The sequence below is a fragment of the Coturnix japonica genome, chromosome 6, assembly GCF_054131305.1.
Source record: "Coturnix japonica strain WE chromosome 6, WE-NBRP24, whole genome shotgun sequence".
Classification (NCBI taxonomy): Eukaryota; Metazoa; Chordata; class Aves; order Galliformes; family Phasianidae; genus Coturnix; species Coturnix japonica.
In genome coordinates this window covers 16,896,289-16,920,014 of record NC_140668.1, presented here as the reverse complement: position 1 = coordinate 16,920,014, position 23,726 = coordinate 16,896,289, and the positions used below count along the sequence as shown (strand labels likewise).

The 23,726-nt window shown below is 46.4% G+C and overlaps 2 protein-coding genes and 1 long non-coding RNA gene across 3 annotated transcripts; all 3 read left to right on the top strand.

Annotated features, from left to right (window-relative positions):
* The first annotated feature begins 847 nt into the window (after positions 1 to 847).
* Positions 848 to 7,813, top strand: LOC146760393 (nuclear pore complex protein Nup153-like). The gene is made up of 5 exons (XM_085551425.1): positions 848 to 905; positions 2,896 to 3,360; positions 4,887 to 5,255; positions 6,877 to 7,077; positions 7,621 to 7,813. Exons 1-5 carry the CDS (start codon positions 848 to 850, stop codon positions 7,677 to 7,679), a joined length of 1,152 nt encoding a protein of 383 aa, XP_085407551.1. The 3' UTR covers positions 7,680 to 7,813.
* A 148-nt stretch (positions 7,814 to 7,961) lies between these two features.
* LOC146760392 (uncharacterized) lies at positions 7,962 to 10,469 on the top strand. The gene is made up of 4 exons (XM_085551424.1): positions 7,962 to 7,974; positions 8,025 to 8,668; positions 9,087 to 9,193; positions 10,121 to 10,469. The coding sequence occupies exons 1-4, from the start codon at positions 7,962 to 7,964 to the stop codon at positions 10,467 to 10,469; spliced, it is 1,113 nt and encodes a 370-aa protein (XP_085407550.1).
* An 8,318-nt stretch (positions 10,470 to 18,787) lies between these two features.
* On the top strand, positions 18,788 to 23,708 carry LOC146760391 (uncharacterized). The gene is made up of 3 exons (XR_014947681.1): positions 18,788 to 19,129; positions 19,827 to 20,094; positions 23,271 to 23,708. It is a non-coding gene; the product is annotated as an uncharacterized LOC146760391 (long non-coding RNA).
* Positions 23,709 to 23,726: the final 18 nt, after the last annotated feature.

Genomic DNA, 23,726 nt, shown 5'->3' with positions numbered 1-23,726 from the left:
CTTTTCTTTGCTGGGTTTTGTTATTCCCCGAACTATTTGGAGCTCTCCAAAGTTTTGGTGTTAAGTCTAAAGGAAGGATTTCTGTATGTTATACTCAAAATGGAGTAAAAGGTCTTCAGGGCCAAAAGCCTTTGGACCTTTGTGGTGCTACCATACTGGAAACCCAAGTTAAACACTCTATCACCACTGCAAGCTTTGTCTCTGCCTTAGAAACTGGACTAGTATTTTGTGGACTAACCTTTGTGTCTGTGAAAGCAGACTTGCACTGTGGTTCAGACCTGGTAGAAGCGAAGTTCTGCTGATCTGGAAGAAATGGTTCTTTGTTCCTATTTTCTTCCACTGTTTGGATAGAGAATGTTTTATGAAAAATGACTGTGTTCCAGGTAGCTTTGTTGCAGCTGATAGCTATGGCACTGCCATGTAGCTGTATCATCTCAGTGACTGCAATAAAAGATTCAGTGGGCTTGATTCTGCTCTCCATCTGATGTGTTTATGCCAGCAGGCTTCTGTGGCTGTATTATTGTTTGTTTCTAACAGTGTCAGAACAGGAACAGAGCTTCTGGGGACAAATATAGGTAAATGGAATATTTCTTTGGAATTCAACTCATTCGTTGCTCTCCCTCACCTGTCTAAGAGCAGACTACCCTGGCAAGGCTCTGAACCAACTTCCCATATTGGTCCTGTTCCAAGAAGGTCATCTGAAAAGTTGTACCACTTGGCAGCGATTTAAAAACAAATAATCAAACCTACTTGTCTCATTTCTTCAGAAGAGAGAGAAAGGGCACCAGTCTTAAAGAGAAATTTTTGAGCTGTGAATTCCAAGGAGACAGTGGCATCAACTACGGCCATGACAAAGTTGGAGGAGAATGCAGATTTAAGAATTACTCTATCCTTACTGAATAGTTGTTAGCTAAGGGTGGAGGAGAGTGGATTTTACATGGTCCCTTGGTTAGTGAGCTTGAGTGCATTATATACTGCTATTATGCATTAAATGCACCATGTACAAGACAAGATGTCTCAGTAGAGTTGAGGTCTCTAAAGTCAGATATAGTAGTGGCTGTCTTCAGCTCTGTCTTTAGTGTGAACATCTTTGCCAAAGGAGGGAACTTGTTTTAATTGACTTTTTTTTCTCTGCCAACATTTTGCTTTGGTAAAATAAGTGAAAAATCCTATTAGACAGGGGAAGGAAAAAAGAGAGGGACTTTTTGTCCCTCAGTGTGTTCTGAATATTTGAAGGATGTGATGTTTAGAAATCAGTGAAAGCTAGATGGGATTTAAATATTAAGGGGCAGGAATTTGCCTTCAGGTAAAGGATGATATTTGCATGACTCATGTTGTTAGGTGAACATTCCTGTGTATTGGTGACCTTTTACCTTGGTAGCAATGGGAAATATGTTAAGTAGGGGGCCCAGTTCTTCATCATGTTCCACCATAGGAAATGATTAGAGGGAACTCAAAAATAGTGTGTAGCATAACAAGATGCTGAACTAAATATTTTCACTGCTCAACTAAATCTCCCATTGCTTTTAATAACACACTATTTTTTTTTTTTCTTTCTTTCTTTTTCCCATGAATACCATACAAGAAGAGGAAATCTTGTAACAACTGCTATGGAAGCCATGAATTTCACTGCAATTTCATTTCTATAGTTTAAATTATATGAAAGAATATGCTGATTTATCTGCTTAACCACGTCTCTCCTCTGCCTGGTATTACAATTTTCAAGGTATCCAAAGAGTATGAATGTTTTGGTGGAGGTTTGTATGGTTTCTATAATGCATCGATACTTGAAACATTTGTCAAGTATGTAAACAAAGTTTATTGAATTTATTCTTTCCTGTTTAAGTCTTGTACGGGCCAGGAGTCCAAAAGAGAATTAGAAAATGGTGTTCTGCATGTCTGCTAATGATGACTTAGGATTGCTGATACTTACTGAACTTGTAGTGAAAGGCTTTTTTTCCTGTTTTAAGGGGAAAAGATCTATTTTATCAAACTGTAGCCACAAGTATTCAAGATTATTTTTCTGATTGGATGTTATCTGAGCTGCCTATGACTGTATCTTTAGTGTCAGTCTTTATGTTGGTCTTTTAGCTGATGCAATATAAAGAAATCATAAACAATGGAGTATGTTTATGTAATTCAAATAAAATAGTGATGCAGATAAAAATAGCTAAGTTCCATTAACTTTTCAGACCATAATAGTGAAACACTTGTAAGTCGTAGGATACGCTTGAATGTCTGTAGTACCAATTTATCCCTCTGCTTAGTCATTCATTTCTATTTAGATCTTGGTGCTTCTGTGCAGCCTGTGATTAGATTGGCAGTTCTCATTTAAACCCTAACTCATTCAGTCTTGGTTATCAAATAGCTTAAAAGGCAAGAACAAACGCTGTTGTTTTTAAGATGTACTGATATATGATTTGCATCCTTACATGTGGTATAGGCTGGATTTACCAGAGTAAATGTTCTTTCATCTGTAGTTTTCTTTGTAGGTATTTTGTGTTTTGTTGTGTGGGTTCAGTACACAATACTTTAAATGTTATATTTGTTCCAAATTCGCTGTTGTAGCGAATCAGAGCGGAGCAGGATGAGAAAGTAGCATGTTTTGTAAAAGAGAAAAATTTTACTTTACAACTCTAGGAAGTGGAGGAACCGGTACTCCCAAAAATATCCCTACCCATCAGTACTGCATCTCTGGCTCCATTCAACTTTAGTTTTCTGACTAGCAGTACTGTGTCATCGTCACCAAGCACTGTTTCAACATCAGTGATGAACAAGGTGAATCTATGTTGTATGCTATAAATGCTTTCCTGTATGAGTCTGTATCTGCTCTTTTGCAAGTTAACTTCTGTGGTGCTCATGAAATTAACTGGTGTTAGTTCATACTGAGTTGAGTAAGTCAGAGCTGTATTGCAGTTTGGAGAGAAAAATGCAGTTTTTTGATTGTCAGTCTTAGACTTGCAAATGTCTGGTTTGGTTTTGGAACTGTGGCAGAAAATGAAGTTGCATCAGCTTCTTTTGCATTTAAGAAATCAGATGAGAAAAAGGACGAAACTCCTGCATCAAAGAGAGGCTTCTCTTTTGGTAACGTGGAGTCGGCTCCTGCCTCGCAGTTTGTTTTGGGAAGGACAGAAGAGAAACAGGATTCTGTCAGTTCTGCTCCTCCGTTACTGTTTGGGAAGAAAGTTGAGAATGAAGAGTCAAAGGCACAACCTGTCTTTTCCATTGGGCAGCCTGAACGTACCAAAGAAGAAAGCACAGCAAAACCTATGTTCAACTTCAGCTTTGTTAAACCATCGGAGAAAGAAACTGAGCAGGCAAAGCCAACTTTTTCATTTGGGGCCCAAGCCAATACTTCAGGTAAGCAGAATATCTTTTATCTTCAGTTGTCTAAGTCCCTCAGATGGTACCTCTGAAGTCATAAGTTACAGAATCTGTAGGAGTTGCTGGGTTCATGTACTGGAGCTTTAGAAAAAGCTTAATTACTCTGTGTAGTGTGATTTGTGTTCCAGTTGTTGACGTATAGACAATTAGTAGAATTCCTGTTTTGATTTCAGTGAGTTTTAAGACTAGGTTTAGACAAAAAATATATACATATTGTCACACATTAAGGAACCTGTATTGCATCCCACATGAGCATGGATGGTTTGTATGGTTTCTGTGCTAGCAGCATAGTTGGTGGTACAGTCTTTAGCGTGGTGACAGAGGCCTCATGCGATGGTTTTCATAGTGAAAGGGGATGTGAGGAGGTGTCTCATTCATGTGTTCTTGCAGCTGTGCTGCTGCAATTTACTGCCATGAAGGTGTGGAAATTGCTTAATAGGTACTACACAGTTTTGTGCATCTTTAACCTTCTGAAAGAGCGGGCTGAAAGATTTTAGTAACAATTGCCATGTGGAAGAATTCTGATTCTGATTTCATGACTTATCAGCCATGGTTTGCAGAACAGCGTTCATTACTCACTTCTACTAACTTTGGAAGTTATAAGGGAAGGAACAGAGAGAATAAAAGCAGCGCATGGGGTTATGGTTCTTATGATTGAGTTGAAGTTCTGGAGTTTGATTTAACCATGGAAATTTGATGAAACACCTTGTGTAAAAATGAGATTTTAACGAGCCTTCTTCAGCACAGTAGAGAGTCCCTTAAAAGTGGCATAGATGAAAAGGGTCCGTAACTTCTGGAAAAACAGCAGTGGGAAATCAAGAACAGGGTCAGGTGTAATAATGAGAGAGCAGAAGCTTAGGGAAAGCTGAAGAACTGCATACTTTAAAAGATAACTTTAAATGTAAAATTGCACTCAGTACTTTGTTACAGTTCTGTAACAGGGGGCTGTTCTCCGTGGCTCCCAAAAGCAGGTCTTGAAAGTACTGAATTACAGTGAGCTTAAGCCAAAAGAGTGAGGCTGCAGGATGATGGGCTTAGCCAGCTTTAGGGCTGTAGGCACAGGGCTGTAATTTCAGGAGAGGCTACAAAAGCAGCTGTACCACTGTGGGTTGTTTTTTTTTTGCTGTGTTATTTAGCAAACTACAGAAGTGTTGCAGGTAATGCATGTTGTTCTTCTCAGAGCATCTGAAGAATAGTTTTGTTTGAGGAGCTGAGATGTACTGGTTCATTCTGGTTCCAGTTGTTATAGCCAGTGCTTGGTGTCCGTAACTACTAAAGCCTAGAACTGTGGTGGTGTCATCATTCTTCACAATTCTCCCATTCCTTTAATTGCACATGGCAGCGATCAGTGTATTAAACCTGGATTTTATGTAATCCACAGTAGCTGGATAATAGTTGAGACATCGTCCAGCATTTCTCCTTGTACAGTGGCTGGAACAGGGTCTCTCTGTTGCGCTTGGTTTGCCGTCTTGCAGCGTTTTATGTTCTGTTCTCCCTCTCAGATCAAGGAGCAGCAAAGCCATCCTTCAGCTTCTTGAGCTCTAGTTCCTCCAGCGCAGCCGTACCTGCCACTTCAGCCAACAGCAGCAGCCTGTTTGGCAGCGTCACTTCTTCCTCCAACCCTGCACCAGTTCCCACTCCCTTTGTGTTTGGGCAAGCCAGCAACACTGTGAGCAGCACCGCTTTTGGCAATTCTGCAGAATCTACAGCATCTCAGTCATTTGGCTTCTCTCAAGAAAACAAACCCACCACCACATCTTCCACCACTGGTGCAGCAGTTAATCCATTTGTCTTCGGTTCAGGAGCCAACAGTAGCAATGCAGCAAGTTCTGGCTTTACCTTTGGAGCCACGGCCACATCGAGTTCAACAGGTACATTTAAGCAGGTGCTTTTGTTTTTGCTCTTAGATCACAAAAGTGGAGCAGGGAAAGAGTGTTTCCTGGAGAATAGATAGGGAAAATGCGTGGAAATTGAGAAAAGTAGTGAATATTTACATCCAACAATATATAAACAGTGCTAATGCTTGGGGCTCAGGTCAAGTTTTGAGGCAGTCTGGGAAATACAGTTTAGGGATCAACTGGCTGTGGTGATATTTTGTGCATTGGATAATCCTTTACTGACTTTCATTTGCATAGGAACTTGTCATTGTGAGAATGAATTTCCCTCTTCTCAGTATCAATCCAGTGCTGAAGGTTAAAAGTTAGTTATAACTTGAATTTTTCTCTCCCATACCTAAAACTCTTCGAGCGTTGTAAATAACATCAAGATTTGTACTATCCACCCTTCACAGGTGTATATTACAAACACAGTATTGATATATGCAGCTGCTGCTTTGTAAAGCATGACTTCTAATGAGCACGATAGCCAGTCCTTCATTTTCTTGGTCTTCATAATCTTCAAATCTTCATAAAAGTACTGGAATGTGGGGATACAAGAAAAGCTGTTCAGAGCAGCAGCTGTGGAGCAAGATAAACAGCATGGGAACCAAGGACACCTCTGCAAGGAGAAGAAGAGTCTCACAGCTCTGATTGGATATGTGCCTGCATGGACAGTTGAAAAGTGTTTTGTAGAATGCTTTGTTGACATATAAGGTGTTTGGGAAAGTTGTAAGGGCGGGTGGGAAAGCTAGAAAATAACAACTTGTGAAGGTATATAAGGGATGTGAGAACTTGTAATAAACGATTTGGATCGTTCACATCTGAGTCCGTGTCGAGTCGCTGCACTGGAATGCTTTTTAGTCCGTCTTAACTTCTGTTTTTTTTCCTGGAAAAACAATCAGCCATTCCAAGTTACATTGCAGCAGTTGGTATTTTTGTGTTGCGTGACGTCTGCTTAAATTGCATTTAGATTAATAGCGCTATTTAGAAGGTCTCTTTTTGCTCAGCAGAAGTGTGTATGTTTGAAGTCACAGCTCAGTCCTGTATTTTTTTCTCATTATTTCTGCTGGCCATGCAGAACCAAAGCAGCTAATTGAATGAGCTTGTTTGCTATTATATGGAGAGACAGAATTATTCTGGTAGCTCAGTTAGGTCCCTGCAAGCCTGATGTGGTCTCCAGAAATTGATAATTGTAAACATTTGGATGAGGAAGGGGTGCAGTTGCTTATGAGAGGAAAGATTGGCGTTCTCCTCATTCTAATAGATCAGGAGCTGTGTTTTGAACGCTTAAAATAATACAAATAAGTGAGTGAGTGTTCTTTACCCGTGGTATAAATAAGTCTTAGTAATACAAATCAGCTTGTGCTATTTGTGGGAGCCTGCTTCTAGAGCATGAATGGCTAACAGTAATTTGAGTCTAGACAACCCGTGTTTGAGGTGTGCGTTGTCTGACTCCTTTAAGTATGCTGTTTTTCATGTAACTTACAAGAAAAGGTAGGATTCCTATCATGAATGAGGTGCTGTTTGTTGTTTTACCTACTTGGCTGCAAACATAAAGCTCTGTAACAAACAAAACAACTCAGCACATACTGAAATTTCTCTTCTTTTCCTTTAGGGTCGTCCTCTACATTTGTCTTTGGGTCTGGGTCTTCAGCGCCTGCTGCTGGACCAGCATTTGGTGCCAGTCAGCTACCAGCTTCACGAGTAACCCAGAAGTATTTACTTTTGGTGCAAATCCTCCTGCACCGGCAGCATCGGTACAACCTTCTGGCTCTTCAGGATTTTCATTCAGCCAGCCTGCAACGTTTACAGTGGGGTAAGAGACCAAATCAGATTTTCACTTGAGCTTTTGGTACTATCTGTGGAGCGCAGGCAGCCTCTACTGATGTTAAATTGTGAGGTGCTCAGATGTACTTCAGAATTTATGTCTAAGGACAGCATCTCTCCTCGCTCTGTTAGTGTGACTGGCTAAGTAGGCAACGATGGCTTTATAGCAGCACAGCTCTCAGAAATATCATGCAGCCATGAGAAGTGTTCTTGAAAAATAAGATCTGAATTGAGCTGTTACGCTGCTGCTTACCTGCTGAATGAGAGAGATTTCATTGCTTTTGGTTTCTGGAACTCTCTTCCCATTCATCATACGTTGTCTGTTGCCAGCTGCTGAGCAGTGAGCAGCCAGATGATAAAACAGTTGTTCTGGAATATCTGCTCAGTGCTGCTACTGAACTGTCAGCTAACAGTAGGGAACGTCAGCTGGGTTTAGACCGTCGTGAGACAGGTTAGTTTTACCCTACTGATGATGTGTCGTTGCACTAACTCTGCGTGGTCCTAACTCTGTGCTACCGGTTTCTATTCATAGGACTAATGGAAAAAATATTTTCTCTGCCTCTGGATCTTCAGTTCCCGGTCGGAAGATAAAGACTGCAATTAGACGTAAAAAGTAATCGGCAGATTGGTAAAGCAACTTTCAAAGCAGCTGCTGCCCTGCATTGTTCAGTTGTTGGGATTGTACCTTGTGCTGGGTTAGCTGAAGTCAGATCTGCCTAAAGAAATATAAAACTTTTCTGCCCTTTCCTTTTCACTCTGGTGTAGTTCATTTTGTAACAAGTAGAGTTGGCAACAGCGCCGTTCTCAAGCGAAACTATTTTAGAATCCAGCAAGTTACTTCTTTCACTGACTTGGCATGGTTCGGCTATAGAGATGAATATAGCCCGCACAGTGAATGGCTTGTGCAATACCTCTTCATCTGCACCACTATGTGAGCTCATCCTGTGCAGCAGGAGGAGAACAGCTGGGAGCTGGAGGTGCTGCAGGCCCAGCTGGAGGGCGAGCGGCTCCACTGCCAGGAGCTGCAGCGCCGCTGGGCTGCCGAGAGATGTGAACTGCAGAAGGCGGCAGAGCGGGAGCGGCAGCTGCTGACCGACCAACTGCGCTGTGCCTGGGAGAAGCAGCAGGCCCAGGAAGAGCAGCAGCTGAAGGAGTGGGAGCAGCGGCAGCGGGCGACGGGGACCCGTCAGCTGCTGCTCTGGAAGGAGGCCGAGCTGCGCGCGACAAAGGAGCTGCTGCAGCGTGATTGCGATGCAGCCCTGCGCCAGGCTCGGGAGCTGCAGCAGCAGCTGGCCAAGGTGCTAAGGAACCCCCCCAGCAGCGAGGCGGCCCATGCCCAGCTGCAGGACGTCCTCAGCAAGCTGCGCTGGGAGACGAATGGTGAGCAGCCCGCCTGCATCCGCCACCTCCAGCGTCAGCTGGAGCTGGAGAGGAGGCTCTTCACCTATTACATCGTGGGGAGCTGGGCAGATGTGCTCTGTAACGCAATGTCCTGCTCCCAAGAAAAAGAGGGAGCTCTGCACTGCCAACGTGCAGAGCAGGGCTCCAGTCGACTTGCCATGAAGGACGCTCACGTCCAGGTACGATGACACACTGAGAGAGTGGGGATTGTTCAGCCTGGGGAGGGGAGGCTCTGGAGAAACCACAGAGCAGCCCTCCAGTGCCTGAAGGAGAACTGGGGAAAGCTGGAGATGTACTGGTTGTAAGGGAGGGTAGTGATACAACAAAGGACAGTGCCCTGAAAGTAGAAGAGGGGAGATCTGGATGAGATATAAGAAGACAGGACACCATGAGGGGGCAGAGGCGCTGGCACAGGCTGCCCAGAGAGGCTGTGGTTGCCACACACCTGGCAGTGCCCCAGGCCAGGCTGGACGCACCTTTGGGCAACCTGACCTAGTGGAAGTTGTCCCTGCCCTTGGCATGGGCTTGGAACGGGAGAGTCTTGAAGGCCCCTTCCAACACAAACCATTCTGTTATTCTATGATTTTCTGGTTCTAGGTGCCAGAGACAGCCAAGGAAGACCTGGGGATCCCGGGCAGCCGGCCCTCTCCCCACCGGGACCCGGCACAGCCCCCCACCTGCCCTGCGCAGCGGGAGGAGAAGAGGCAGGAGCTGAAGGCACTGCAGGCCCAGCTGGAGGGCGAGCGGCTCCGCTCCCAGGAGCTGCAGCGCCGCTGCGCTGCTGAGAGACGTGAGCGGCAGGAGGCGGCAGAGCGGGAGCGGCAGCTGCTGGCCGACAAACTGCGCTCCAAGTGGGAGCGGGTGCGGGTGTCAAAGCTGCAGCGCCTGCGGGAGCAGAGCCTGAGGCAGTGGCAAGCAGAGATCTGCCAACTGCTGCAGGAGAAGGAGGCCCAGCTGCACCAGATGCAGGAGCTGCTGCAGAAGCGGCGCAACGACACCATCCGCCAGGCATGGCAACTGCAGCGGCAGCTGGCGGAGGCGCTGCTGAGGTGCGACAGCAGCAGAGCGGACCGCAGAATGCAGCAGGAAGTCCAGCGGCAGCTCTGCTGGAAGTCCCGTGCAGAGCAGGCCGTGGAGAGCAAGCGCCTCCAGTGTGAGCTGCAGGAGCAGAGAAGACGCTTCCTGCAGTACATCCTGGAGCACGTGGAGGGGCAGCCACGCGTCTTCTTCAACAGGGCCAGGGCCTGCCATCGGGCTGTAGCAGAGGTGGGTGTTCAGGCTACAGAACAACAAGAGGCCTGCCCACCTGAGCGCAGGGAGCAGCAGGAGCAGAACACCCATCTCCTGAGTAAGCTGAAGGAGCTGCAGAGACGGTGCAGCCTCCTTGAAGAGAAGAGCAGAAGCTCTCAGCAGATGTGGGAGGAGGTGGAGTGGCTCAAGGACAAGATGCGTACGCTCTGCCTCCGTACCCAGCAGCTGCTGGAAATACTCCGGCAGCTCAAGGAGGCCTCTTCTGCATCCAAAGAGGCCACAGAGAAGGCAGAGAAGGTCAACCAGCTGCAGAGACAGCATGTGGAAAAGGAGAATGAGACGGCCAAGGAAGACCCGGGGTTCCCAGGCAGCACCAGCAGCAAGCTGCTGGAGCAGTGCAGCTACCTCCAACAAGCCCTGAGGAACCTGGAGAGGCACTGCCAGGCCCTGAAGGCCCAGAACCACCTGCTGAGAGAGGGACGCTCTCCAGAAGCGTGCCAGAAGCTGCAGAGTCTCCAGCAGGCTGACATCAAGCTTGGAGCGCTCAGCAAGCGTCTGGAGGAAAAATGCACACAGCTCCAGGAGATGGGGAAGAAGCTGAGGCCGCACAGAAATCCCAAAGAGGAATGCCCCAATCCCCAGGAAAAGCCAGGGGAGTCAAAAGTGTGGCCAGTGGCAGTCTGCATCTACATTTTCGCAGACCATCACCTCCAAAATGAAGATTCTTAGCTCGTCACAGCTACAAAATCCTTATGAGGGCCCTAATGAGGACCCAGAAAACGAGCTTCCACTGACAGCTGGACAATACGTTTACATCTGTGGAGACATGGATGAGGATGGCTGGTTTCTGGGAGAGCTGACGGATGGCACAAGAGGACTGGTCCCTTCCAATCTGGTGGAAGAAGTTTCAGACGATGACCTGGATATCACCGTGCCTCCAGGGCTTCGTGATCTCCTGCTGGATACCGATGATGAAGAGAGACCAGGAAGCAGGAGCAGGGGCAGAAAGTGATGGTCACCATCCAGAAATCTGTGTCCGTGTGTTGGCTCAGCCTGGGGGACGCCGAGATTCCTCTCCATAAGACAGCAACATCCCATCAAGATTCCACCTTTCTGGATGAAGGCTACCTCATGCTCCACTTGATGTTCAAGTGGAGTGTGGTCCATCAGCAGGAAGGCCTTAAAAATTCATCCCTTGTAAGACTGAGAATTTATTACATTGGACTGGACTAAAACAACAAAAAACACCAAAAACACCAAAACAACTTAAAAAAATTTATATATTATATGTTATTTATATATTATCTATATTATAATATATGATATTATAATATATATATTATAATATATATAATATACATTATATACATAATATATATAATATAATAAATACAATGATAAATAATATTATATATATTATAATATTAAAAAAATACTAATAAAAATAACCAAACCCAAAAAGTGTGTCCAGTCTTCTTGTTTTTAGACAGTCTGCTTTTGTAAAGGTACAAGGAAAGGTAGAGGCTGAGGAAAGCCTCCAAAGTCTTTCTCAAGCGCTCTACCTACAAGTATTAGAATCAAGAGAGAAAGGAATCATCACTGCTTGCCTCTGTTCTTTGGGACACCTTAAGCACCTTGGAAGGCCGCACTTCCTGAGCCCTACAGACAGTCTGTCCCAAAGCAGCTGTTTGATCATTTCCATTGGGTGACAATGCATAGCGCTTGCATCGTCTGCAGGCACGGACTCAGATGCAAATCCACATCCTTAACTGTAGGTCCGTACATCCTTTATATACATGCTCCAGCTCCCCCTTGAAATTTTCTTTCTGTCCCTACATGTCAGCATAGCACTTAGCAAGTCTCCTTCACGTCTAGACACCAACTGCCCATACAAGTGCGTGTGATAATGCACGCGGCTGCCGCCAGCACTCTGTGTAAAGAGAAACTGTCAGAGAGCTGCACATCAGGGAGGGGTTTCTTGGTCTCAGCCTCTGCTTGCTTTTCTGGCTGGCTGTGAGGGACGCTCACGACCAGGTGAGATGGCACACAGAGGGCGTGGATCTCTGGGAGATAGGAGAGTTACATTCCTTGGAGCCAGATGTGCATTCTTCATTCTCAAGTGTTGAAATCTCTTCTGGTGACAAAGCTGGTGAGACTCAGACAGAGGGATGCCGGTGGATGAGAAGGCCAAAAAGACAGCAAGAGCTGTAACAGTACCTGTGGGAGATGCTGATGAGCATGGACTTGATCAGCCTGGTTCTCCAAGGAAGGTTTTGGAGAAGGCAAGGGGCAAGAGATGGGAGCGCAGGGAGACAGAGAGATGCTCTCAGCCAGCATTTGTGTGCCGGGGACAGAAAAGCCACTGGCACTGGAGTTTCTTGCTTGCTTGCAGGAGACTCGAGCTTTGTGGATGTGGCCGTGTATTTCAGCAGGGAGGAGCAGGCGCAGTGAGTGCTCTGCCGAGATGTCATGCCGTAGACATATGATTCTATGGCCCTGATGGCAGAGGGCTTTGCTGCCTTTCCTCCTCATGAAGGCATCTTGGGCACTGCAGAGTGAGCCTGCACAAGCAGCAAAATAAGTGCAGTGCATTTCCTTCCTGATGAATGCAACAGCAACTACAAAAGAAACACGAATGAGTGTGAGTATCAGAAGAGATTAATGTGCTCTGGACTCTGAGGAAAGACCCACAGTCACCGCTGGCAAGCAGGTGTCAGTCAGCCTTTCAATGAGGTCAGGGAGGGATGAAACAAGGCTCCAAGTATTTGTTGCACAGTTGAGTTGCTTCCTGCAGTGCTTCACAGCACAACGTGTTTTTATAAAGATGAATGCCTGGGAAACGGAAAGACTACTTTCATACATCTTGTCTGTGTTAGTTGACTGCAGTTCCAACCAGCTGGACATACAGGGTCTGGCAAATGACACCTGGAAGGAGGTACAGGCAGGAGGCCCAGCACCCTGCAACCTCCAGGTGAGGGAGAGCAGCCAAGGATTCCTTTGGGACCTGCAGGTTCACTGTGTGCAGCATTACATGCAGGAGCATCTGAGTATAGAGATGATGGCAGAGGTACAGAGCTAAGCATCACAGAGAGGGAGAGTTGCTCATTGTTGGAAGTAACCGCGGGAGACGAGTCTCATGCTATCATGATCAACAGGTCTCGTTTATTAGGTGTAACAGCATCTCATTTATACAGTCAGTAATAAGCTCATGCATATTGCAAAAGTAAAGCTCAGGATTGGTGGGTTACATATTACTTCATCTGACCTTTGTGGTTAGCCTTATAGTTACTTTTTCTATGTCTATACATTGCTACACATCTTGTTTTTCCCTTAGGCTGTCCTTGCCTCTAGATACATATTCTGTCTTTAGATACATATCCTGTCTTTCACATCCTGATTTCTCCTCAGCTGGTGCCTTCAATCACGTACCTTCTCTTACAATTTAACTAACGGAGTTTCATCATGTCCTTTCTCACAAAGCCATTCTGCATAAACACTCTCCACAGCTCATCTTGTTTCCCATGGTGAGACAGGAACTAGGAGCCACGAGGAAAATGTGGCCGCATTCTGCTTTCCTCTTCTGTCCCACACCAGCCCTGTCAGAGGGGAGGAACAGCCACGCTTCCACTGAGACGTTCCTCTTCATGCACAAATGAGTGTGCACGGAGCTGTGGACAGTGCTGGGGCTGCACACACATGGGTGTGCACAGGTGTGTCCATGCACTGCAGAGATTTGTGCACGCATGTGGGAGGGTGTGCAAGGACGAGGTGGTACGTGTGTGTGTGTGTGTGTGTGCAGGGATGGGGTGGTACGTGTGTGTGTGTGTGTGTGCAGGGATGGGGTGGTACATGTGTGTGTGTGTGTGCAAGGATGGGGTGATACATGTGTGTGTGTGTGTGTGTGTGTGCAAGGATGGGGTGGAACGTGTGTGTGTGTGTGTGTGTGCAAGGATGAGGTGGTACATGTGTGTGTGTGTGTGTGCAGGGATGGGGTGATACGTGTGTGTGTGTGTGTGTGTGTGCAGGGATGGGGTGGAACGTGTGTGTGTGTGTGTGTGCAGGGATGGGGTGGAACGTGTGTGTGTGTGTGTGTGTGTGTGTGTGCAAGGATGGGGTGGTACATGTGTGTGTGTGTGTGTGCAGGGATGGGGTGGTACATGTATGTGTGTGTGTGCAAGGATGGGGTGATACGTGTGTGTGTGTGTGTGTGTGTGTGCAGGGATGGGGTGGTACGTGTGTGTGTGTGTGTGTGTGTGTGTGCAGGGATGGGGTGGTACGTGTGTGTGTGTGTGTGTGTGTGTGTGTGTGTGTGTGTGCAGGGATGGGGTGGTACGTGTGTGTGTGTGTGTGTGTGTGTGTGTGTGTGTGCAGGGATGGGGTGGTGGCCATTTGCACGAGCACAGAGGTGTGCAAAGCGGTGGGCGATTGCTCCGTTGAAGCAAGAAGCAAGCGTGACAGTGCTCCAGTTGTAAGGAAGTGCATTGCTGGAACAGGGCAGAGCTGAGCCTGCAACTGCAGCCTCCTTTGCACAGCCCAGCTCTCAGAGGGTGAGACAGTTGTGCTTCCTGAGCAGCTCAGGGACGTTGTGGACAGAAGCAGCCGAGTCCAAAGTTCCTGGTGTGAAGTGCTCCGAACATCGGGCTCTCTGGGCGAGCTCCCGGCTGACAGCACTGCTCCCCTCTGCCCTCGCCCGGGCCTGCTGGGAGCTGCAGGGCCTGCTGGGAGCTGCAGGCCCCGCAGGAACTACCACTCCCAGGATGCTGTGCGGCAGCACCGGGCGCCGCCATGACAGTGCTGTGTGCAGTGCTGTGCAGGGCTGGGCCTGTGGGCTCAGGGCACCGGGTGCTCCTTCCCTGAGCCTGCCAGGAGGTAAGGCACCGTGAGGGTGGTTTGGGGGAGACCAAAAGACGTAGAGAGGACGTAGGTGGGACATGGAGGTGAGATAGATGGGGCATGAACTGGATCTAGAGAGAGGGGTGAGAAGGCAAGGTGGATATCCGACAGGTGGGGACAGGGGCCTGTACAGGTCAAGGGCCAAGTCCAGCTCTGCAAGCACAGCAACATGTCGGGGACGCCGGGCTGCGGCTGGGGATGGAGCAGAGCAAGATGGAGAAAGGGGGGAACATTCAGGGAGCGAAGAAATCTCCAAGTGGGGCTTTCTCCATAGCTCAGCCTGCAGCGCAGCCACACGACCTAGGCAGGCCTCAGACTGGGATCCTGCTGCTGGGTGCTGCAGGGTGCAGCCTGGCTCAGTCCTCTCTGCACCTGGGGACTGATGGCTGTGTCTGGGATGGCAGTGAGCCTCCTCCACTCCAGGCTGAGCCACTCAGCTCTCCCAGAATTCCCGTCCATCCCCCTTTCTCATCCCTCCATTCCCACGCAGAACTGACTGAGGAGGGGAGGGATGGGTCCAATGGTGGTGGCAGATCTGGGACACTGCCCTTTCTGCTGCCCTTTCACATTGCCCTGAAGGTGGGCCCGGGGGCCTGGGGAGGTGGGCTTTGTAACTGAAGGAGCGGCTGCAGGCAGGCAGAAATATAGCAAAGACATTTAATAATTGAACATAGCAAACAGTCAAGAAATGACAGTATTCCCAACCATTTCCCATCCTAACAATCCTTTCTGATCCCACCCCCTCAAACTCCCACCCCCAATCAACTTCCCTCCCTCTGCCAAAAACCTCCCAGCCCCCTGTTGTAATCCAAGAAGAATGGCAGCAGCCATGGATCAAGAGAAGGACTTGACAGAGCAGCAGCTGTGGAGCAGGATAAAGAGCAAACCGTGTTGGTGGTGGATGCGGCAGGCAGTGCCAGCAGGGCGTCCCCTGCTTCAAAGTGCACCTTTCCTCTCTCACCCACCACACATTCTCTCCTGCATTCAGGGTCTGAGGGATTTCTTCCAATTGTACTCCATATCCGCATGGCCAGTGCGTGATACAGAGCCCAAGTGGAACACCTGCTTGGAAAATGAAATCAACTCCCCCATTTAGTTCTATGAGCGTGCGCCTTCCTCTCAAGTGATGCGTGGTCATATTTGAAAAATCCAAATTAGTTGGATATAAGAGAGGTAATAGCATCATAACCGAGCATTACTAATACATTCAATGATTATTCCCGCAGATTCCAGCACCACTGGTAACATCAGACCCCATTGGATTCACATCCAATCTATTAACATAGTAGAAGCACAAGATAACCTGGATAATGCCTAATAACTCTGGTTCCTGAGACAGTAGTTGGCGAACCTGAAGGCAAAAGGTCAGCGTGCTAGGACAAACAGCCAGACAGCAGTATGGTTAAATATGGCTGCGTCCATCGACTGCCCGAAAAGCCATGCTTTTATAGCAGACAGACGAGGGCATTTAAAAACCACACACACTAATTGAAGGAAAGCTATTGCAATAACAACCCTAAAACCCCCGTTGAAAGCCCCGAGCTACTCATTCTTTTCCTAGAGGTGTCCTTGGTTCTCATGCTGTTTCTCCCTCCACAGCTGCTGCTCTGTGAAGCCCTTCTCTTGATGCATGGCTGCTGCTCTGTAAAATTCTTCTGGTATTACAACGGCCCCCCAGATTCCCACCCCAATAATTCCTTCCTCCAAATTGCAACACTGAATTTCAGAGTGTAACATTATCAGAGTACAATTTCTCCCCCAGAATTGCCACCGCACCAAGTTCCCTCCTCATCTCCCTTTCTGCTCTTCTCGTCTGCGCGTCTTCCTTACTTTCACCCTGTCCTTTTTCTTCTGGTGATGGAGATCTTCAGGCTGGAGGAGCTCTTGTCTTGCTGCAGCCACCCCAGCATCCCTTGCCAGCTGTGCTGTGCCCAAACTCATCCTCGCTGATCCATGCCAGCCGATCATCGATGTCAGCCATGTCCTCCGGGCTGCCTGCGCTTGTTGTCACTGCTGGAACAGCAGTCTGGAAAAGGCAATCTGGAAAAGTAAGTTCTTTGTACTTGAAAACTTCTCAGTTCCTTCTGATCTCGATATACAAAGTAGTTCCAAGTCCCTGTAGCTTTTGTGTTTTCTTTTGCAGAAGGATTCTGTGATTCTGTGTGATTCTGTGATCTTTGAGATCCTTTTCAACCCAGGCCATTCTATGACTGTACAGTTCCATACTGGAACAAATATAAAATGCTAACTATGTAAAACATGGAGTAAAACCTGTGTGATTTGTCCACACCAGGAGGTGATTAGAAAACAATTTGTAAGCTACAAAGCTGCTTGCTGGAAAGGAAGAGAAAATAAAACTACAAGAAACAGGGAAAACATTTCTTCCTGAAAATAGGAAGAATAATGGACCTGCCATGAAATTTGGGTGAAGCTGCCTGATTTTATGAAGGTATTCACATTATTTTCTTGGTGCTGTGTTTCCCAAATGAGTGGTTTCTGGCTCTGCTGCAGCACCAGTCTGCATGTGAACATCAACTCTACTCTCCATCTGGGAAGATTAAGACTTCACTTCTCCCACCAGCACCACTGAATTACAGTTACTCAGTGATTAAACAAAGGAATCCTTAAAGAAGGGTTTACAGCTGTCGTGTTATCTGAAGTGCTTGGGGCATTCTGATGCTATTAAGCTCTATGTATTAACAAGTTCAGAAAGAAAAGGTAGGCATCTGATTGTTGTGACAGTTTCTAAGTTATTTGGAAAGCTGTACCACCCAACCACTCCTTCTATTTGATGGAGGTGACAAAGCTCAGTTTAATTTCTGACTGCTGTTTAAATTCTGAAGCTCGAGCTGGTTCCTGGAGCAGAAAAAGCTCGGAAGCTGTCCCTCCTACAAGCAGGCACCTCTGAGCAAAATATGACATCTCAATTTCTGATGGTAAGGTCAGGAGATCTGATACCAGCGTCTAGCTTTCGGCTTCATGCTATGTTAGTGGGACCTTTGGCATCTAGCACTTAATGATCTTGAAGGTTTCTTCCAACCCAAGCCCTCCCATGATCCTATGATTCTGTGATTTCACTCAGGTTTATTAAGATGAGATGAGTTCTCCTAAATGCATTGTTCTCCATATGATTATATTTGGAGTCTTAAATTATAATTGGGTGACTTAAACCAGACACCAAACTTTCTGATGGCCAAAATTAAATGAAATCAATCCTTGACTGTGTCAGTAGTCTGTAACTAGAGCCCATCAGGTAATTCCCAGCCTCCTGCCTGTATCAGTGGCTGCACACAGTGAAAAAGTCTGATGGGATTTTAACCTCTAAAATGTTCCAAAGCAACCAGAGGGTGAATATATTCACTATGCAAATACCTGCAGGAATAAGCTTGTCATGTATGTCCTCAGGTACCACAGTAGTTAATGGTGGGACTCAGTAGGTCATGCTGAAAGTTGAGTCTGCTGATCTTGAAGGTCTTTTCCAGCCTACATGACCTTCTGCTAATATTTCTGTATTTATTTCTGTTCAGCTCCCAGAAAACCTCCCACCCAGCCCCCAGCTGACCCCGTGGTGAAAAATAAAACAGAAACCTCAGTGACGCTGGCATGGTCCCCTCCGAAGATGCACCTCCCCATTCCAATCAATGGCTACGTCGTGGAATGCAAGAAACTAACTGGCTTCACCTGGGTGAGGTGCCACGAGTCTCATGTCCCCGTCCCAGAGTTCACGGTGAGCAATCTGTCTGAAGAGGCTGATGATCAGTTCCGAGTGTCTGCAGTCAATGCGCATGGACAGAGCCCGTCTCTGGAATTCCCAGGGAGCGTGCACCTTGGTAAGCACAAAAGCCCCAATGGAAATGGGTCAGTGTGTGCTGAGCAGCTGTGTTGGTTCCCTAAAGATGTTTCCTTTGACTTTAAGGACAGTAGTGCATTAACACACCAAAGGCTTTCCTTTATTCCTAGTTCTCCTATCTCCTATCAACCTCCAGCTACCACTAAAGTGATAAAAGTTCTATTTCTGTGACAGAGACATGAATATCCTTATCTTTTGATATCTCACATGTGCAAGAGGCAGAACTTTCTGTAACAGATCTTAAGCATAGAAGTGCTTCTTCCAGCACTCATGCAAAGGGAGAAGTAGAAATGTCCCTATGATTTAATCTTCCATCTCTAAATGAGATACCAGACTTGCATCTAAAGAGCATTAAGACAAACATGTTGTTCTTCCTCAGACCCAGTCCTGGCTGTGAAATCCCCCCTAACAACTGGTGAAGCTGTACCTGGAGGGGATGCCATGTTTACTATTGACCTTACAACAATGTGTTGCGGCACTTGGTACCTCAGTGGTAAAGTTTTACAGGAAAGCGAGACCTGCATCATCAAGAGAACCCAAACTACTCACAGCCTAATCATAAAGAACGTCACCAAGAACGATGATGGAGCAGAAGTGAAATTTGTTGCCAAAAATGTTGGTTTCAGCAGCAAGATGAGAGTGAGAGGTATTTGCTTTGATCCTTCTCCTTTCCTCTTACAGTCAAGGCAGAGTTGCTGTGATCTGATGATTAGAACTGGGGCTGCAGGCATTCACTGACTGTACCAAATACCTGAAATTGCATCCCATGGACTGATGTGAGTTCTGGTAATGACCTAAACATGATAGCACTGAGTGTAGGGTAAGCCAGTCTACCCAGCTGCTTGGTATCTGAACCAGATTGCTTCATGCCAGCTGATGAATGTCTGCAGTTCACAGCTACTGGCCAGTGCCTTCAGTCACCAGGTTTACCACTGCATCACCATAGAGCAGTACTTTCAGCTCCAGGTTCAGACAGCCTTTCTGATTGCACTGGAATAGTTTAGAAGTAGGGGAGCAATCATTCCAATAATATCTCTATCAATCAGCTTTGCATGACAAAATAGAACAAATAAAGATTCATTATGGGAGGAGCTGTTTGTCATTGGGTGGAAACCTCTGCAGAAGCATGTTTAGAGCATTATTAATCAGTAGAAGGAGATGTTTGGTTGATTTTTACTTAGTAAATCCGGCAAGAAGACCAAATGAAACATCTTGAATTGCTCAGCACTGACACAATGATGAGTGCAGGAACAGAAGGTGATACTTTTTCAGAGATCTTGCAGCAAATATTGACCACGTTAGCCTGATATCAATTGAAATAACGAGGCCTTTGCTCCTGACAGGTGCTGCAGACCAATAAGAGCAAAGATGTAGAAAAGATCTGCGCTCGGCTGCGTGAGGAAGCCAAACTGCAGGCTGAGCTTTCAGACACAGGTGCTACTGTGGAGTGGATGAAGGATGGGAAGGAGCTCAAGGCCAGTGAAAAACATGAACTGCACATCGTGGGGAAGAAACACACCCTGAAAATTCACAGCGTCTCTATGGATGATGCTGGAAGTTATCAGTGCATCTGTGAGGGGGATAAAATGCTCTATCAGCTTTCAGTGAAAGGTATGTGACAGTCTGGGCTGTGCTCCTCCTGCCCAGGGCCAGCAGACTGCATTCACCTGACTCCCCGACAGTCCAGCTGTTGTCAGACAGCATCTGGGGTGTTTTCAGTGGCTGTTTTGACTTGAACTGGCCAATCTGCTTTGTAGAGCCATTTGATTTCTGTGTTCTGTGCTGTGATTCGTCCCTAAGATACAGAGGAAATCAAGGGAAAGATAGGAAAAAGAGCATCCCAGTCTTCCTGTTCTTCTCTCAGGGTGGCCACGAGAGATGATGTCAACAGCTCTTTTTGTAGCAGTGATCCCAAATGTAGAAGAGACCTGTGAAGAGTCACAGGGATGTTTACTTAGCTGTCATTCCATGGTGGGCTTTTTCTTACACAGATGGAGAGAGAAACTTAACTTTCCCACGCAGGTCTCTGTTTTGCTGCAGGGTGTAGGTCTGATCTCTGAGATCCACACGCTGGGCCTTGATTGCAATAAATGAGAGCCCTTTGTTTGCTCCAGTAGAAGACTTTCCATTTCTGCAGTACCCTCTGCAGATGACACAAATGCAAATGCACCTTCTTCCCAGCAACAATTGCCTTTTTTTTTTTTACACTGAGTATGCATGAGGCTCTTCATCATATTCTGCTGGCTTGTCACCCTTGTTGATCCATGGAGAAACAACAAAGCCCTAGAGTAGTGTATGCACTTTGGTATTGGAGAGCTTACTTAATTGCTTCTTCTCAAAGAACAAACTCCAGAGAGACATGGAGACAGCTCCAAACAGAATTGAATAATGGGACTAAATTGATGGAGAGCAGAATTCCTGCCAAGGCTTGTCAGCTAGTCTTAATTTTGCTTTTCTTCTCTCAGTCATGTTAGCATAATATTTCATACTGGCAGGTCTGCCCCCAGAATTAATTGAATTCGCTGATGGATGTTTCCATGTGCTTTGCATTGTAATGTGACTATCAAAAGAGTAATCAATGCTGTTATTTTAAAACCTGTGTTGGCAAGCTGTAAGACAAACAACTGCTGTTGGTAGCTTGGTTACTGCAGAATCAGCTTTCGTGTATCTCATAGATAGGGAAGAGACCCTTAAGGGTCAGCTAGTTGGACTCCGCCCGCAATGAACAGGGGCACCGCAGCTCCATCAGGTGCTCTGAGCCCTGTCCAGCCTGACTTTGAACATCCTCAGGCTCACCAATCTTATACCCCTGCCACACACTCGCAGTATTTCACCATTCAGCATCGCCACTTGTATCTTCTCTTGCTGTAAACCAGAGCTAGCTGGTAAATCATCTGCTGTGCGGGTCAGCTGTGTCTCTCCCATGGGCATCACGTGGCTGCTGGGAGGCTCTGAAGAGCTGCAGCCAGAGGTGTGTCACCCGCTGGGCCTCGTGCCCAAAGGAGCCCACAGGAAAGTGTTGTTGCAGTTTGTCATGCACTGCACTGCCATGAGACTTGACGTGCCAGACATCCTCTGACACGTGACCTCCTGCATCCAGGCAGGACATCTGAGACGTCTCCTTCAGCCTGACGTGGCTGCAGTTTCACACTGGTTTTACTAAGGAAGGAGAAGGCACGTGGATGAAACTCTTTTCCTGCCCTTCCTGGCATTAGCTCATAGTACAAGTAGAGCACTGTCAGGTCAAGCCTGGAGGAGTAATGCTTGTCACTGACATGTTCCTGTTCAGGGTGGAGCTGGAGGGTAGAATAACACAAGATATTGTCATTGAAATTCAATATCTGTGAAATTCAGCTGGCTGCATTCACAGAACCTGGCGTTAAGATCTGTTTTCTGGTTTATTTTCCATAACCCAGTCCTCATTTATGAACTGAAGCTCTACTGAAAGCCTTTCGCTGTGTATGCTCATGCTGCAGTGCAGCTCTTGTGGCCTTTAACAGCACATTCACGTTCCTCTGATCACAGGATCCTTAAGGTTGATTAAGACCCTCTAGTCCAACTGCTCACCCATCACCACCATGATGCTCACCATCAGCTAGCTAAAAACTCAGCAGAGATGATAGATCAAGCACAACACTGGATTTGGGATGGCTAGAGATTCCTAAGATATTGAAGGATTGCTTGCAGGTGGTGTTGGCTCAGGTATTCACCCTGCATCCCACCTCCCGTTCTGTTTGGTTGAGAATCATGCATTCTGCAATTTCACTTTGTAATTCAAAGACCCTGGCTTTACCTGTTGACAAACTGATCTAAAACAAGCCAAGAAGACTCCGTTGGAACTGGTGGATGCAGAACAAAGGCATCCCCAAAGGACAAGTTGCACTGTTTGATGAACATTATTGGATGAGAGCTAAGCTAAGATTTAAAAAGTTCTGGGGCTGTCTCTGAGCATCAGATACAGAGGAAGCCTGCATGATTCCCTGAGAATGGATACCTCCTACTTTGGTGTTGGGTTAAGGGAACACTAGCAGTAACTCCTATCACAAAATGTCACATGGCTCAGACAAAATGCCATCAAGTGGGCTTAATTAGAAGCACCAAATGGTCACAAGATGGTCTTAGGGCAGGGAAGTAATCTATCTATGTGATATTGATTGATGCTGTTAGTTCTTAACAGCTTGACTCTAGAGGGACTGTTCTTCTTTGGTCACCTAGTTTTAAAAGAATAGATGGCTCCTGTCTATTACAATTTTTAACGCATTATTTGTTCACTGATGCCATAAATGTGCCTGTCATAGCAATTGGCCTTGGTATATTCAGTGACTGAAAGCAACAGTTGTTGCTCTAAGAACTGCAATACTAAGCTAGGTCTGCCTGTAGCTGACAGCCATCAGCTTGCTCCTCAGGCAGGTTTCTGTGTGGATGGAATGAAGGGCATGAAATACTGATGTGCTCATCAAACGCTGCTTGTTAGCTTAGAGACAAGGTGTTGAATAGGTTTGTTCATGTATTGCAAACACGTTACTTAGCTGCCTTCATTTTAGCTTCAGAAGAACATGTGCAGAATACAGAATTGATTAGAAGAAATAAGAACTGTCTGCATAGAACTTACTCTTTCCTTCCACAGGAGAATCAAGCAGATGTTTGTATGTGAGTACCTCCAGAGGTGAAACTCGATCACCCAAATGTAATGAGCAGAGACATTACAATCAGTTCTAACTGTATCTTCATGCTGTGCTGAATAAGCCTGAGTCAGGATGTAAACCACTTTCTCTTTTTTTCTTCAGATGGAGCCATTAATTTTGTCAAGAAGCCCAAAATGACTCCAGAAATATCAGTCAGTCCTTCTGAAGACCTGGAGCTGGTGTGTGAGGTGTCAGCTGCAAGCGGAGCTGCCGTATGGAAGAAAGATCAAACAGAGGTGAAGCAGGACCAGAGGACAACCATCATCTCCCAGGGGACGCACCTCAAGCTCATGGTCAAAAATGTGACCCTGAAAGACCAAGGGAGCTACAGCTGTGAAACAAAAGATGACAAAGCAACATTCCAAGTGAAAGTCAGAGGTGAGAAAATGCTTGGAATCCCAGAGATAAAGGAACGCTTCATTTTGTGTGTCTTGCATTGGGAGGATCAACTGACAGCCTCTCTGGTGCAAAACATTTTGGCTATAGGACTTTCTTTGTCATCTAGTGTCATAGCAACACTTTTCTACATGTGCTTTTACATCCAGGAATGAATTACTG